The following is a 15,400-nucleotide window of genomic DNA, read 5'->3' on the forward strand; positions in this document are numbered from 1 at the left end:
CAGAGGAGTAAAAGTGACCAAGAAGACATGGCCACATGGCAAGGGCAAAGGATGAGAGCTAGTCTGCTCACTGTGCCCTCCAACTGTCAGAAGGACAGGGGAAAGGAAATAAGCATTTATATAGTGCCTAATAAGTGTTATTTTTTTCTCCACATCATACCTAAGATAAACACTTGTTCACCTCACTCATATACCCCTTAGACTAATTTGCCCAAGATCATATATTTTTGATGCCAGACTTGAATTAGGTCTTTCAGACTAGAGGCCCAGAACTCTATCTGCTACACTACCAGCTGATGGAAAATTAAAATGGTCTTCAGTATACCAAATAAACCTATTATAGAGATCTTATAGGAAGACATGGACGTGTACAATAGTAACAGAGAATGGAGGGACAAGAACAGCCTGTGATCTATTTTTCTGGAGTAAAATACTAAATCATTAAGATCACAGGACCATTTTAGTTTTAAGTCTGAGAGCAACAAACATTTTAAAAATCACAATCTCCATAATAGATTTTGATGAAGTCCAGAAAATTAGCTTTATAAAGATAAATTAAAATATTAAGCTAATTCTTTTTAAAAAATATTAGAAATGATTATTTTTATTAAAAGAAGAAAAAAAACAAAACACCAAAATCTTCTGAGTATATTATCAACTAGGTTATCAAAAGGAAAATAAGAGGAATATTTTTAAAATGATGAATATTTGAAAAAGCTAAGGAATAATATACAATAGTTAGTAATGCAGGAATAATGTGTTTCTAACAATAAACAATCTAAGCCAGAGGAACTTCACAAAAGAAAACTACCACTAAAAGTCCAAGGGAAATGATACTGTTACTAGAGTAGATATATTTTTAGTTGCAAAAGGAATATGACATATTTAATCCAATAAAGCTGAAACTCTAGCACACTTTTTTCCTTGTCATAAAATTAATAATATTGATTATGAAAGTTCCCTTCTGATACAATTTCCAACTTCAGTTACTTTTTCTTGAATTGATGTCACAATCTAGTGCTGCTTTGTCAACATGGAAATTGTCATATGACAAATTCAACATTACAATTCCCAACAAGATGGAAACAAAACTTTAAGGAAGCTAGGCATAATATTAAGTCAAGAGAGAAACTCAAAAAGATGTTTGTTTTTAAGATGAAAAGATAAAGTCAATTTTACCTATGTTTCTTATAACAAAGCAATAAACTTTTAGTATCCTATTTGAATTACACTTCATGGCTAGTTCTTCACTGACCACAATTTAGTTTCCATCAGCACCATCCTACAGAAATTATTCTTTCAGATTACCCAGGACCTTTTTATTGACAAATAATATATCAATTCTTTTATCTTTCAGCAGCATTCAATACTGGTTATCTGCCTGTCTTTCCCTTTTTAAAATTCTTTCCTCCTTTTGACTTTGGGATACGAGAGAATCACTGTTTTCTACCCCAATTTCCTTAAACATTTCTTTGCTGGTTCTTCCTAATTCTAAATAGTTGTGTACACTAACTTTGATATTTATTTTTCTGTTTACATATTAACTTTTCCCCATAGAAGTCACATATTCACTGCTTCAATTATTATCTCCATTTATATTATTTGCAAACTTCAATTAGTATCACGATTGTAGCTTAAAGGCTAAAGACAGAAAATCATTTAGTCTAAACCTCTCACATTACAAATGAGGTATAAGTATCAAGTAACTTGCCCAAAACCACAAAGGTAGTTAAGTAGGAGACCTACTTGACAAAATGTTTAGGAACATCATCTTACCTGCCTCTACCTCCTTAACTGTAAGTTAACTATCACAAGCTCCAATAACAAAAACAAAGAGGATTGATTCTTAAGACCTCTCCCAGATCTTCTATTATTCCTATTTAGGTTTTGTGTTATTGTCCAAAATGTCTAAAATCTAACTTTTCATCATCTATACAAACCTATTTTCTTCCACTAAGATTGGTACCATTAGAATAATTACTGATTTTTCTTAATTTTACCCTCCCATATCTAATAAATCATCGTGTTTTGCCTTTGTATCCTCAGCATCTAATACGATGATCAGCACAAGTTAATTACTTAATAAATTATTGCTGAATTCTGAAAGACGGATGGTATAGGGTCCAGGTCTAACTATTTCAACCACCTTAGGTATTAAGTTTCAATGGTACCCTCTAACTCTGGGATAAAATATTAACTCTTCTTTTTGGCATTTAAAGCCCTTTATGATCTGGCTCCAACCTAACTTTTTAAACTTTCTTTGCTGCTACATGATCCATGTGGTTTTTTTTTTTTTTTTGGTCCTTGTTGGTTTCCATTATTATTCCTTGGTTTTTATCATTTCCTTCCCTTCCAATGTCAAATCTTCCAGGAATCTTACGCCAAATCACTTCAGATCACAATCATATTTCTTTTCTTTGAACCTCTGTCTTGGATTTTGCTTCTATAATCATTTGACACTTTTCATACTTAATATTGTTAGCCTAACCCAATAAAGATTGGTAAAGAGCCATTTATAATGGCAAGAAGGGTTTATTATTAAATGACAACTGTTTGCTACTAAACAAGCTTTTCAATTTACAAGAAAACCTTGCATTACCTGAAAGATTATCTATTCTGAAAATACAATTTTTACAGATAGCTGAATTACAGAATTTTAAAGTGAAAACACATTTTAATTATTATGGGTAAACATTTTTTCAGAAAATATGTCTCATGCCTGCCATCTGGGGGGGGGGGGGTGGAGGGAAGGAGGGGAAAAATTTGGAACAGAAGAGAGTACAAGGGATAATGTTGTTAAAAAAAAAATTACCTATGCATATGTACTGTCAAAGAAAATGTTATAATTATAAAAATTAATAAAAAAAAGAAAAAAAAAGAAAATATGTCTCAGTGTTTCTTTAAAACAAACACAAAACTAAATAATGTTTTTTCCTTTATAAAAAACTTTTTCAAAGTTTAAAAAAATTTTATTCAAGGATGCATTTCCAGGGATAATTTTAAGGCTTCACATTAGTGTGTAAGTTTGCTTTTCATCTAGAGTAAATAATCTCAAATTGCTATTTGTTAACTTTCTATGTCTGCTTTTTATAGTTTTCCTGTTTTTCTCTTTGCTGTAAAGCACTTTCCCTTGTGTTTGCCTTTTTTCTATTTAATACTGCACATGTGCATCATATATGGCACAGGAAAATGAACTTGAAGAAAGGAAAAGTATTAAAAAGACACATTTTTCCTTCTTCAATATGTATAATAAATGCACCTTCTAGTTAAAACAATTAGAAGTTTTATAAGAAAAAATAATGCAAAACATGCTTTCCAAGTCACAATAAAACAAAAATATATTCCATATTTCAATGTATATGCCTAATGAATTAAAAGATAAATTGACTTTAGTTTAGTTTTAGTTTTTTTCCAAAATAAGATTGAGTTTTCTAGCAAGGTTGCTAATCTGGAAAAAAAAAGTCTAAATGAATCACTACTATAAGATTTATAGCAAACATTATATCAAAAACTAAACCTTATTTTGTCCCAATCTATGAATATATGCTATGGAGGTATAAAGTATATAAAATGCTACACTTGAAATCAAGAAAATCTGAGTCCCAATACTGTAATCTCCATGTAATTTCCCCCTCAAATCACCTAACAAAAGTCAAGGTAAGTGGAAAGAATTACAATAATGAATTTTCTTAATCAAAATTCTTTTGCCTATTCATGTATGGATAAAATGGAAAAAAACTTCTACACGCCAGAATTTTCTACTCTATATACAAATATAGATCCAGAACATCAAAGGAGGAAAAAAAAAAGTCATGAAGGTCCCAATAGAGGCTACCCAAGGTGTCTGACTTAGAACATTATCTGGGCCACTTGCCCAAGTTATTTTAAACTATCTGTAATTCAACTGTCTGATCAGTAAAGTGAGGGTGTAGTAGAATTAGAAGAAAACCTCTCAGATTCCTTCCCTATCTAGATTCTAAATTTTGGATTGATTTTTGCTCCTAAAAAAATGAGAAGTCTATTTATTCTAAAACAGCATATGCTAAAGCAGTAAATTGAAGAAAACAACACCACCTTTTTCTATTTGATCTTGAAATGATTTTGTGTACATTGAGGTACACACATGAAGGTAAGGGATTCTTTTCAAAGAAAAAGGACACATATACAAATAGATATATGATCTAATTTGAATTCCACCTCTTCCCCCTTATTATTACATTATAACCTCAGACTAATCATTTCATCTTTGTATAAATAAGGAAATCTTTTAAATTCCATTGCTTAAGTCTGAGCTTATAAATCTGACCAAGGCTTTCCAATTTATCTTTATGGCATTTCAAATTCTCTCTTCCAATAATACTGTATGCTAGATTGCGCTATTACAGAATACACATGCCTTTGACCTGTGTCAGTCTTACACAGGAAAATGAAATATATGATGCTTTAGTTTTCACAGAACTCCCCTCTAAAAGTCAAAATTAAAATTAAGTTAGCTAAATCAATATTTTTCTAGTTATAGCACAGTATTATCTATTACTTTCTTAGAAAAAAAAATAACAGTTTCACTATTGAAAGGTAAGCTGACTTTAAAGAATAAAACTCTGAATCAAACATCTATACTATGAGATGTGGGGAAGCAGGGAAGCTTTCATAATAGTTCCTTCATTAACCTCTGGAATTTCCATTATTAAGAAAGTTTACCATTTAATGAATAGATTCATGTTCTGGAAAATGGTCACTCTCTTGTCATAGTAGATCCCCAGCAGTCATGCACATGTAGTGCACAATATGGCACAGAACCAGATTAGAATGTAATTAGGAAATATTTTTTAAAATATATAGATAATGTTAACATGTGATTCTCTAACTCAGTGAGGCCCACAAAAATCCTTACATATAGTTTAGAGATCCCGCTTCTATTTAACTTTCACATCATCGTCCAGAGGATAATTTAAGTTTATCTAAGAAGCATATAGTACTATTCATGCTACAATTTTTTGCACAATGTTCATGTCATGTCCATGTGATTACAGATATAAATTCTACACAATTGAACTTAGTAGCACACCTAATTGAAAACTGAGTACACATTTGAAAACCCCTAAAATATCCCCAAATCAGAATTTTTCCTAGAATTAAGAACTGATGGTCCTAGATTAAAAAAAATATAGCTTTAGTTACTTTTCCCATAGAGCTACATGATCTAATTTGTTTAATCACAATTTCTCCCTAACTCCTTTTCTTCATCTCTAGAATGAAAAGATTGGATTATTTCATCCTTAGAGTCTGGTAGCTTCTTTAACATGTTACAGGGATTCTATGACACAATACCACTGCCAAAATAATGACTAACAGAACATAGAGCAGAAAACATGTAGCTGGAATGAGAAAGGCAACTCCTATTTAGAGGTGAAAAGGATCTTGAAAGTCAAAAGGATCCTCAGTTCCAATCTCCTCATTTTATACTTTGCTTTGAGGCTACCTAGAACAGGAAAAAAAGTATACTAAAAAAAAAAAAAAAAAAAAAAAAAAAATATATATATATATATATATATATATATATATATATATATATATATTTTTTTTTTTTTTTAAATATATTTGTGAAGGGTTTTTAAGTACCATCTCCCTGAGAAGGACAGAATAAGCATTTATTAAGTGCCTATTATGTGCCAGGCACTGTGCTAAATATTTTACAAATAACATTTCATTTGATTTTCACATCAGCCCTGGAGATTAAATAATTTTCCCCAGGTCACATACACACACACCCGTACACAAGTCACATATATAAAAGTGTAGGAATCCATATTTGATCGAGCATTCTATCTACTGTGCCACCTAGGTAATTCCTCTATGAGACTGCAGAAAGATGGCTGACTTCGATTTTAAAGATGAAGAAAATGAACCACAGAATTATTAAATGATCGATTTGTCCAGAACTTTTATATACATGTTGAGGCTGGGAATCCATTCCCAGCTTTTCTGTCTCTTAGCACTTCACCATGCTGCCTCTGCAATAAATCATAGTTTATTTTTACACACATGTCCACAGTTTTATATTTGAGCAGCAAGTAAAACTAATAAACTAAGAAAAAATGCAATGACTTTAAAATAAAAATGGCACATCCATAAATATGATAACTAGGACAAAAATTGGATTTTAGCTAGCTATTTCCCAATTTTTTTATTTTACTTTATCCCTTCTGCCTTGTCATAATAGCCATTATCATTGTATTCATATTTCAAACTGCCTTTTTATTTTTAAAAAAGTAATCAAGTCATCAACTAACGTTAAAAACCCACCATATGCATGGGCATGTTTACCAATCTAGTCTAGTTTTCCTAAAATCTCATTGCTGTCATAATATAAAATTGTTATAATCTCACCTCCGTATCTACAGAATGATTCAGACAGTATTTTGCCTTCTAAACCCAGCCTCAATTAATATAGATTTAGACATTACTTCAATATTCACTATTTTGGATTATATCCTTGACAAATACAAGATCTTGTTCACCCTTCGCCATGAGCAGTATGAACAACTGTGAGCAGCAGACCCACTTTCCTTCAATAATAGGTTAGTGGTCAGACAACTGATAATATGCAAATATGTTGCCAGATTCATCTTAGGAACCTATTTTGCTTGGCAAGATTCATCAATATCCATTAACATAATGTAGTGAATTATCCTAATCTTTACTAAATAGTTGTGGCACAGATGCTGCTCTCAAAATAGTAATGTGAAAAAAATAAAGCTAGATTTTTAAGTTTTCTGTTGCTGTTGTTCAGACGTGTCTGACTTTATGACCCCATTTAAAGGTTTTCTTGACTGAAATACTGAAGTCGTTTACCATTTCCTTTCTAAATCATTTTACAGAGGAGAAAACCTAAGTAAATAGGGTTAAGGGACTTGCCCAGGATCACACACCTAGTACTCTGAGGCTAAACTTGAACTCAGGAAAATAAGTATTCATGTCTCCAGGACTGGCACTCTATCCACTGCACCCAATTACTGCAATAGGTTGCATTGCAGACTGCAAGAAAAGTAATTTAGTTAAAAAAAAAAAAAAAAAAAAAAAAAAAAAAAAAACTAGGTTCTTTCTCATTGCAAATCTTTAAATTAAGCCAGTTTGGCCACTAGTCAGGTCTGTGGTAATTGCTGAAGAGAAGATTCTTGTTTAGCTGCAGATTAGATAGAATCTAAGATCTTTTCTACCTTTCCAGTTCTGCTTTTGTGAGCAAAGTACTTTGTAACATTATATAAACTAAAAAATTGTTAATAGTAAGTTATTCTTTTAAAATGTAAACATCTATTGGGAAAGCATTTGACAAAATATTATATTCATTTGTATTGAAAATCCTAAAAAAAAAAATGGTATGGAAACATCCTTTTACAATACTAATCAAAAGCATATCAAAATCAAGAAACCCTATGCTTTAAGCAATGAAGAAATATGAGCTCTTCTACTATAAAAAGATATATATAATACTATCCTAATTTTATTTGATATCGCTCTAGATATTCCACTTAAAGCTACATGGTCTAGAAAAACAAATTCTCTCAGAGTGTGTATATGTATTTGTGGGTGCACGTGTGTGAGAGACAAAGAAAAAACAGAGAGACCACGACAGAGATGTCTCCACACCAAATCTGTAGCTTTTATCAGGTGGTGAACTATATATTTCATTACTGGTCCTCTAGAAAAATGGGATTTTCAAAGTTGTTTGTGTTTACACCATTCTCTTATTCTGTTCATTTTATCTTTCATCAGATTTGTGATAAGAGAATTTCAGAATTAAGCCAAGAAATCAAATTTAAGCTTAGGTGGTATAACTAGTTACAGTTAAGACAAATTCTGGTTCCGCTCCATCAGCTCTATTTCCTTAAAATGAGAATGTCAAAAAACTAGCTTTTGTTAATTAGTTCATCATTTTCCCTGTTGTAGATGATACCTTTCTTCAATCTGTTCTTTCATGTGTAAATGTTTACCTTCCCCTTCTGCAAAATTCCATTGTAGCACCCATTCTAGGTAACTAAGACCTCTATAAGGTTGTATAAACTATCGCTCAGGATGCCCTGGTCTTGTATATGACGAGTCTATGCTCTGAGCATATAGTAAACTAGTTTTTATATATGTCTATGCATTAACCATGTCGCTGTCCTTGTCCTTGGACAATTTTTATATCAATTTATAAAAATCTATAAGATTATTCATTTTTATATTATAACATCAACATTATAAAGTGTCCTTCTAACTTTTCCAACTTTATTTTACATTGAGTTCCACCTAAGCATTAGTTAGATGGCAAAGCCGAAAACAAGATTGGAGCTCAAACTTGGCCTAGGAAACTTTGTAGTTGTGTGATCTTAGGAGAGTCACATTACTTCTCTATCTGCTTGTGTTTCCTCAATAGTAAAATACCTAATAATAGCACCAACTTCTAAGTGAACATCAAATGAAGTAATTTATGTAAAGCCCTTTAAACAGGTACTGGAAGGCACTTAATTAGTTTTCTCTTCTTCATGTTTCTTTAAAATTTACTCATTTCTTACAAAATATTTGTATTCATTCTCACTCATATATTGCAATTTAGCTATTTCCTAATGCTTTAACATGTATTCCTTTAGTTTCTAGTTTTTTGCTACCAAAAATACAACTACCATATACATTTTTGTGATATTGGACATCTTCCTATTTCTTTGATCTCTTTTGGTTTTAAATCTAGCATGGTATTACTGGTACAAAGTTTTCATTTAGTTACACTATACTAAGAATTACAAATTTCTTTCCAGAACAGCTCTATTTAGTCACAAGTCCACTAAAAGTATACAGGGTGCCTGTTTGTCCTCTATTCCTCCAACATTTATTATTTTCCATCTTTTATCATCTTCCTCAATCTTATGGGTGCAAGATAGAAACTCAAGAATTGTTTTAATTTTTAATTTAGATTTCCTTTTACTTGTGATTTTTAGCATCTCAATAGTTGTGGATAGTGTTTTATCCCAGAAAACTGTCTACCTAGATGTAACTTTTGACCATTTATTATCTATTGGGGAATGGATCTTCTTATTATGAAGGTGGGGTTTATCTTGGTATATAAGATGTATTGGTCTAAATCTAATTTCTTCTACATTGTTTTCCAATTCTCCCAGTACTTTTTGTCACAGTTCTCACATCAGTATCTGGGATGTTTATGTTTATTGAATACCAAAATACTAAACCGATTTGCTTCATTGGTTGTGTATTCAATCTGTTCTACTAATCAATTTCTCTATTTTTAAAAGAATAGTAAATTGTTCTGAATAGTTTACAATATAATGTGAGCTCCTCTTCTTATTTTTTAAAAAATATCTACCATTAGATTCTTTACTTTTTCAATATCCACATGAGTTACACTAATTTTTTCTCTCAATTTTGTAAAGCAATTTGCTGGTACTCTAGTATCCAAACACAATTACAAAATAGTCTTTACAGAAAACAAATAATTAGCAAGATATCCATTCAATGCTCATGGTCAGACAATTTAAAACAATTCACATTTTTAAAATGATGGTTTAATCTTATTCAACTTAAATTGGCACCACATAGGAGTTGGAGGTGGCAGCAGTCAACATTAAGAGAAGTTATGGGAAGGAAAGTACAATGAAATACTATTGTCAAGTAGCAAAGTAATCTGACAATTCTGAATTTCAATTTAGAAATTTGTAAGAATTTAACTTTCTTTTTCAACCTTGAATTCAAAGAATTCAACTGCCTTTTGAACCAGGAAAACTATATGAGCAAATATCCCAAGATCAAGTATTAACAAAAAATATTTGTAATGGGACTTAATTATACTTTTTGCTCAATTATAGTTTGACACAAAGGAGAGTTTTATTCAATCAGTAAGACAGTCAATAAACATTTATTACGTATTGACCACATGCTAGACACTGTGCTAAACACTGAAGAAACAAAGAAAAGCAAAAATAGTCCCTGCTTTCATGTAGCTCACATTTTAATCTAGAGAATTTCAAACAACTATATACAAGATAAAATGAAAATAATTAAGAAAGGAAAGGGACTAACATTAAGGGGGGGGGGTGTCTAAAAAGGCCAAGAAAAAAAGATGAGAGCGTTCCAGGAATGGAAGAAAACCAATGAAATTAACTGGAATCTGGAGATGGATTTTTTTCAAAGAACAAGAAGGCGGCTAGAATCACAGATCCCTGAGTAGAAGGGATAGAGAAAAGGTATAAAAAGACTAGAAAGATGTAAGAATTAGGTGATAAGAGATCTGGAGGCAGGTTGTAAAGATATCTGAACCTTACATTTGATCTTGAAGTTGACTGGGGATCACTAATATTTACTGAGCAGGAAGGTATCACAGTCAGACTGGCATTTTAGGAAAATCACTGCCAGATGAAGGATAATCTGGAGTGAGGACAGGCACCAGAAGGCTAGTGTAATAGTCCAAGAATAAGGTAGTAAAGGCTTACTTTATCTGATGGCAGTGTTGGAGAAGACAAAGGGACGTGTAGCCTCAACAGTAATAGTCAAGTTAAGAAAAAGGAGATGGTTTAGTTAACGAAAAAAAATTTTTTTTGAACATGTTAAATTTAATATATCTACTAGATATCTATTTCAAGATGTCCAATAGACAGTAGGAGATGGAATGACTAGAGGTGAGCAGAGGTTAGATTTGAATAAGTATATGAGAATCACCATAGAAAAATTGAATTCACGGGGGTTGAGAGCAATAAACAAAAATAGTATAGAATGAGGAGAGAAAAGGGCTCAAAATAAAGTCGATAGGATATGATGGTTGTGATCATGATCTTGATGAAGATCCAGCAAAGGAAACTGAGAAAGAGAAGTCAAATTTGTAAAAAGAGAATAAAAAAAGAGTAGTACCATGAAAACAGAGATAATATCAAAAAGGTGTCAAAGTGTCAAGTGTCAAAAGCTTGAAGAGATGTCAAGAAAGATGAGGATTGAGAAAAGGCCATTAGCTACAGCAATTAAGAGATCACTAGTAACTAGAAAGAAAACAATTTTGGATAATTGATGAAAGGCAGAATTAAGAAAAGAGTCAACATAAATAAGAGAAAGTACAGCCATCTACTGTAGACAGCCTTCTCAAGATACTCAGTCACCAAAGGCAAAAGAAAAATGGGGTAATAGTTATTGAGGATGGATGAACAAGTGACATTTTCTGATAGAGGAGATACGATATTGTTTGCAAGTAGTGGGGAAGCACTAGTAGACAGGGAGGAATTGAAGATTAGTGAGACAATGGGAATGATAGGGGAGAAATCTGGAGATATTTTAAAATTAAATCATTTGCACATATATATATAGAGAGAGTTTGCCTTAGCAAAAAGAAGGGCTAGTTCTTAAAGTGAAGAAAGAAGTGAAGGAGGAGATGGTGGCAGAAGACATCAAGAGTGCTAATGAGGAGGAGGGGAGAAGAGTAACTTCTCAGTGAATGGTCTAACCTTCAAAGACTAAGGTCTTAAAATAATAAAGAAAAGGGCAAACTCTAAATGTCCCCAAATCAATAGTTAGTAATAACCATCTCTCTCACTTCAGTTAATAATATACATTTCAACATCTAGGAAATGAGAACACACTCATCAATTGATTATGGGAAAACATTTACAAAATATTTATCAATGAAGTGACTTTTATTTCATACTATGGTTGTTGTTTCAAGGTCAATCAAATGAGAATCATTTCACAGATGATGAAAACAAATTACAGAAAAGACCAGAGATTGTTTCTAAGATTCCAGGACACATTACAAAGAAAACAAACAACTTTACTTCTACTAATGATATATATATATTTTTAATATTATTATTATTTTTTATTATAGCTTTTTATTGACAGAGCATATACATAGGTAATTTTTCAGCATTGACCCCTGCAATCACTTCTCCGACTTTTCCCTTCCTTCCCTCCACCCCCCTCCCCTAGATGATAGGCAGTCTCATACATGTTAAAGTACATCTTAAATACAATATATGTGTACATATTTATGCAGTTTTCTTATTGCATAAGAAAAATCAGATTTAGAAAGGTAAAAATAACTTGGGTTGAAAAACCAAAATGCAAGCAGTCCAAACTCATTTCCCAGTGTTCTTTCTGTATTTGGATCTGTTCATCACTGCTCAATTGGAACTGAATTGGATTCTCTCATTGCAGAAGATATCCACTTCCATCAGAATTGATCCTCATATAGTATTGTTGAAGTGTATAATGATCTCCTGATTCTGCTCATTTTACTCAGCATGTAAGTCTCTCCAAGACTCTCTGTATTCCTCCTGTTGGTCATTTCTTACAGAACAATAATATTCCACAACATTCATATACCATTACTTATTTAGCCATTCTCTAACTGATGGGCATCCACTCAGTTTCCAGTTTCTTGCCTCTACAAAAAGGGCTGCCACAAACATTTTTGCATATACAGGTCTCTTTCCCTGCTTTAATATCTCTTTGGGACATAAGCCCAGCAGCAACACTCCAGGATCCTGGAGTGATAAAAGGGTGTGCAGAGTTTGATAACTTTTTGACTTTATGAACATAGTTCCAAATTGCTCTCCAGAATGGTTGGATCCGTTCACAACTCCACCCACAATGCATCAGTGTCCCAGTTTTCTCACATCCCCTCCAACAATCGTCATTGTTTTTTTCCTATCATTTTAGCCAATCTGACAGGTGTATAGTGGTATCTTAGAGTTATCTTAATTTGTGGTATCTTAGAGTTATCTTAATTTGTATTTCCTACTAGTGATATACTAAATGATTTTGCCTGCATCTCTAAATGTCTCTGTCCTCTTTTAATGATTTCCCTAAATGCCTTAAAAGAATTCTTTTCCTTTGATACTACTATACCATAAAAAATACAAATGTATAGAATCCAACAGAATTATTTTAAGTTTTAATTGTATCTCAACTTAAGATACAAATTGGGGAGGAGGGGTTTGCGGGGGAGAGAAGAGAATATCCACTTTCCAGATATACACAGAAAAATGCTTCTCCATATATACAATAAAAAGCATTTATTGAGAGCTGTTAGGACACTTCCCTGCATGAGGTGGACAACAGTCTTATTAGATACTCTCTCCAAAATTTCTCTGTAGGGCCAACAAACACAACTACCCGAAAGTTCCTAGTGCTTGTGATTAACAGGGGCACTATATACTACAGCAACAATCAAAGAGATAATTAAGACCCATTTTAGGTATTTTACTAAAACTAATTAATTTACTTGAGCTGGTATCAACAACAACACTTCCCTAACTCAAAAATCCCTTGAAACTTTGCTTGACATTTTGATATTCACAAACCTTATAAAGCTAATTTCTAGGTAATTCCCACAATTCCTCTTCTATTCTAATGACTTTTAAATACTTTTGGACAAAGTGGTCTTAACCTACCACAAATTATACTACATACTCTCAACTGTTTTAATGTTCTAAATGTTATTACTGTGAAAAAACCTCCCAAACCTAGGAAATTAGACAATAACTTGCCTATGATTATTCAACAAGAAGATAACTTGGATATACTCGACATACTTTAAAAACTATACTAGAACTATACTAAAACTATACTATACTATAAAACTATACTAAAACTATACTATACATAGAAAGAAAATAATTATGGTAAACTTTTAATTTTAATCCAGGTTGGGAATTTAAACTTCAAAGATATATATTAGAGTCAATCACTTCAGAATTCAGTTTATCTTTAAAGAATTCTGGAGACAGACAGACAGAAGTGAAAGAGCAGCAGATGGAAAAAGGAAATGAAAAATTCGGAAGAGGACTAGTTGTGTTCAGCCCTTGCTTAAACCTTTTTGTTTCAATTGATCACCATTAATCAGCTACATTGGGGGGAAAAGAGGAACCCTTCCTTAAAAATGAGCAGCTAGGTAGCGCAGTGGATAGAGCACCACCCCTGAAGTCAGGAGCACCTGCATTCAAATCTGGCCTCAGATACTTAACACTTCCTGGCTGTGTGATCCTGGGCAAATCACTTAACTCCAATTGCCTCAGAAAAAAAAAAAAAAAAGTGCCCCCTAGTCTTAAAGGAATCATCTTTGTACAACTGTTAGATTTTGAAATGATAAGCTTGTAAAACAGCTATTCTTGTTCTAAGATTGTATGTGGATAGAGGCATCTACTGAAAAGTGGCAAAATAAAGGATTCTATGAAGAAAACCCAAAACAAATGGCTATTGTGTGTTCATAGAAGAAAACAGGAATTTTTGGTGGTTCACAGCTGTGTGTGTGTATATATGTTTGCGTGTGTGTGCACGCACGTGTTTTGTTGTGTCCTTCCCTTAAAAGGAAGGCACAATTATTTCTTACTAACACCAGATATTTATCAAATGAAAATATTATATTTCCCACAATAATTAAACATATTCCCTCACAACAATCATTATGACCTAATTGCCCCACTTTATTATTTTTTTTATAAATTTCTAGAGTCATAGATTTGAATTATCTAACCCACTGTACATCTTCCTTTCCATTTCTAAATTCATTATTCAAAAGCAATAATGGCACTCTAGCTTTGATTACTTCACTTAATTACATATTAAAAGTACCTAATAAGAATAGTAGTACATAAAGATCTAAGGGGATTGTAAAACAAATATAAGATAATTCTATACTTCATGAACTACTTAATACCCCCCTGAACTTTATCACAAGCATTGTAGAGACAATGATTACTGGTTGAATAACTTACGGAAGATTATATTTCTGACTTACTCTGAAATTCAAGAACATTAACAGTATCAGCTCAATGAGTAATTTTAAACCAACTCTTCCACTGAGTCTTTTAAATCAAAACTTTATATACCTGAAAGATAATATTGAAAGTCTGAGAATCTGATTAGCCAAAAATAAAGTATGTCATATGTAGCATTCCATACAACTGAGAAACTCTTACCTGCATCAGCTCTGGATCGCTGACCTGCTGTTTTTCCAAATGGGGTCTTCATTCATCTGTGTTTAAGTGAGCAGCAAAGCTGCCAGACTAGGGTGAAAATCCAATATTTTGTAATTACTTTTTTCTCCTGAATTTCAATGTTCTTGTTAATCCACCATTCAAGCGTGAATTTCTTCTCCAAGCTCAGAGGAAATACTTGAAATTATAACACTCTGTAAAACAATGAAGTAACAATTCATTACCCAGAGCCAAAGAAAAAGGCAAAATCAAGACAAATGATCCAAAAAATAAAACATCAAAATTAAATATATATCCATATGTATATATATACATATGTATATATATACATATGTATATATATGTGCACATATATATGAATATTGCCTAAAGGATAATTTTCAGATATTTCAAGAAATACTCCTAAGCCTCTAGAACCTGGTAAC

General features: G+C 32.2%; 1 protein-coding gene across 11 annotated transcripts in view; it reads right to left on the bottom strand.

The window, feature by feature from the left end:
* Positions 1-15,400, bottom strand: part of SPIN1 (spindlin 1) — a 211,735-nt gene that overhangs the window by 22,083 nt on the left and 174,252 nt on the right. For 7 of the 11 annotated variants that reach the window (XM_074281489.1, XM_074281491.1, XM_074281492.1 and 4 more), the window contains one exon: positions 14,958-15,169. The exons of 1 other annotated variant lie outside the window; for it this stretch is intronic. In XM_074281489.1, the coding sequence (XP_074137590.1) occupies positions 14,958-15,009 (52 nt within the window). In that variant the 5' untranslated portion in view covers positions 15,010-15,169. Of the gene's footprint in view, positions 1-14,776; positions 14,868-14,957; positions 15,170-15,400 lie in introns of all 11 variants that reach the window. 3 more of the 11 variants (XM_074281494.1, XM_074281495.1, XM_074281493.1) reach the window with 1 other exon arrangement.

This window comes from Sminthopsis crassicaudata, chromosome 1 (assembly GCF_048593235.1).
Source record: "Sminthopsis crassicaudata isolate SCR6 chromosome 1, ASM4859323v1, whole genome shotgun sequence".
In the NCBI taxonomy this organism is placed as follows: Eukaryota; Metazoa; Chordata; class Mammalia; order Dasyuromorphia; family Dasyuridae; genus Sminthopsis; species Sminthopsis crassicaudata.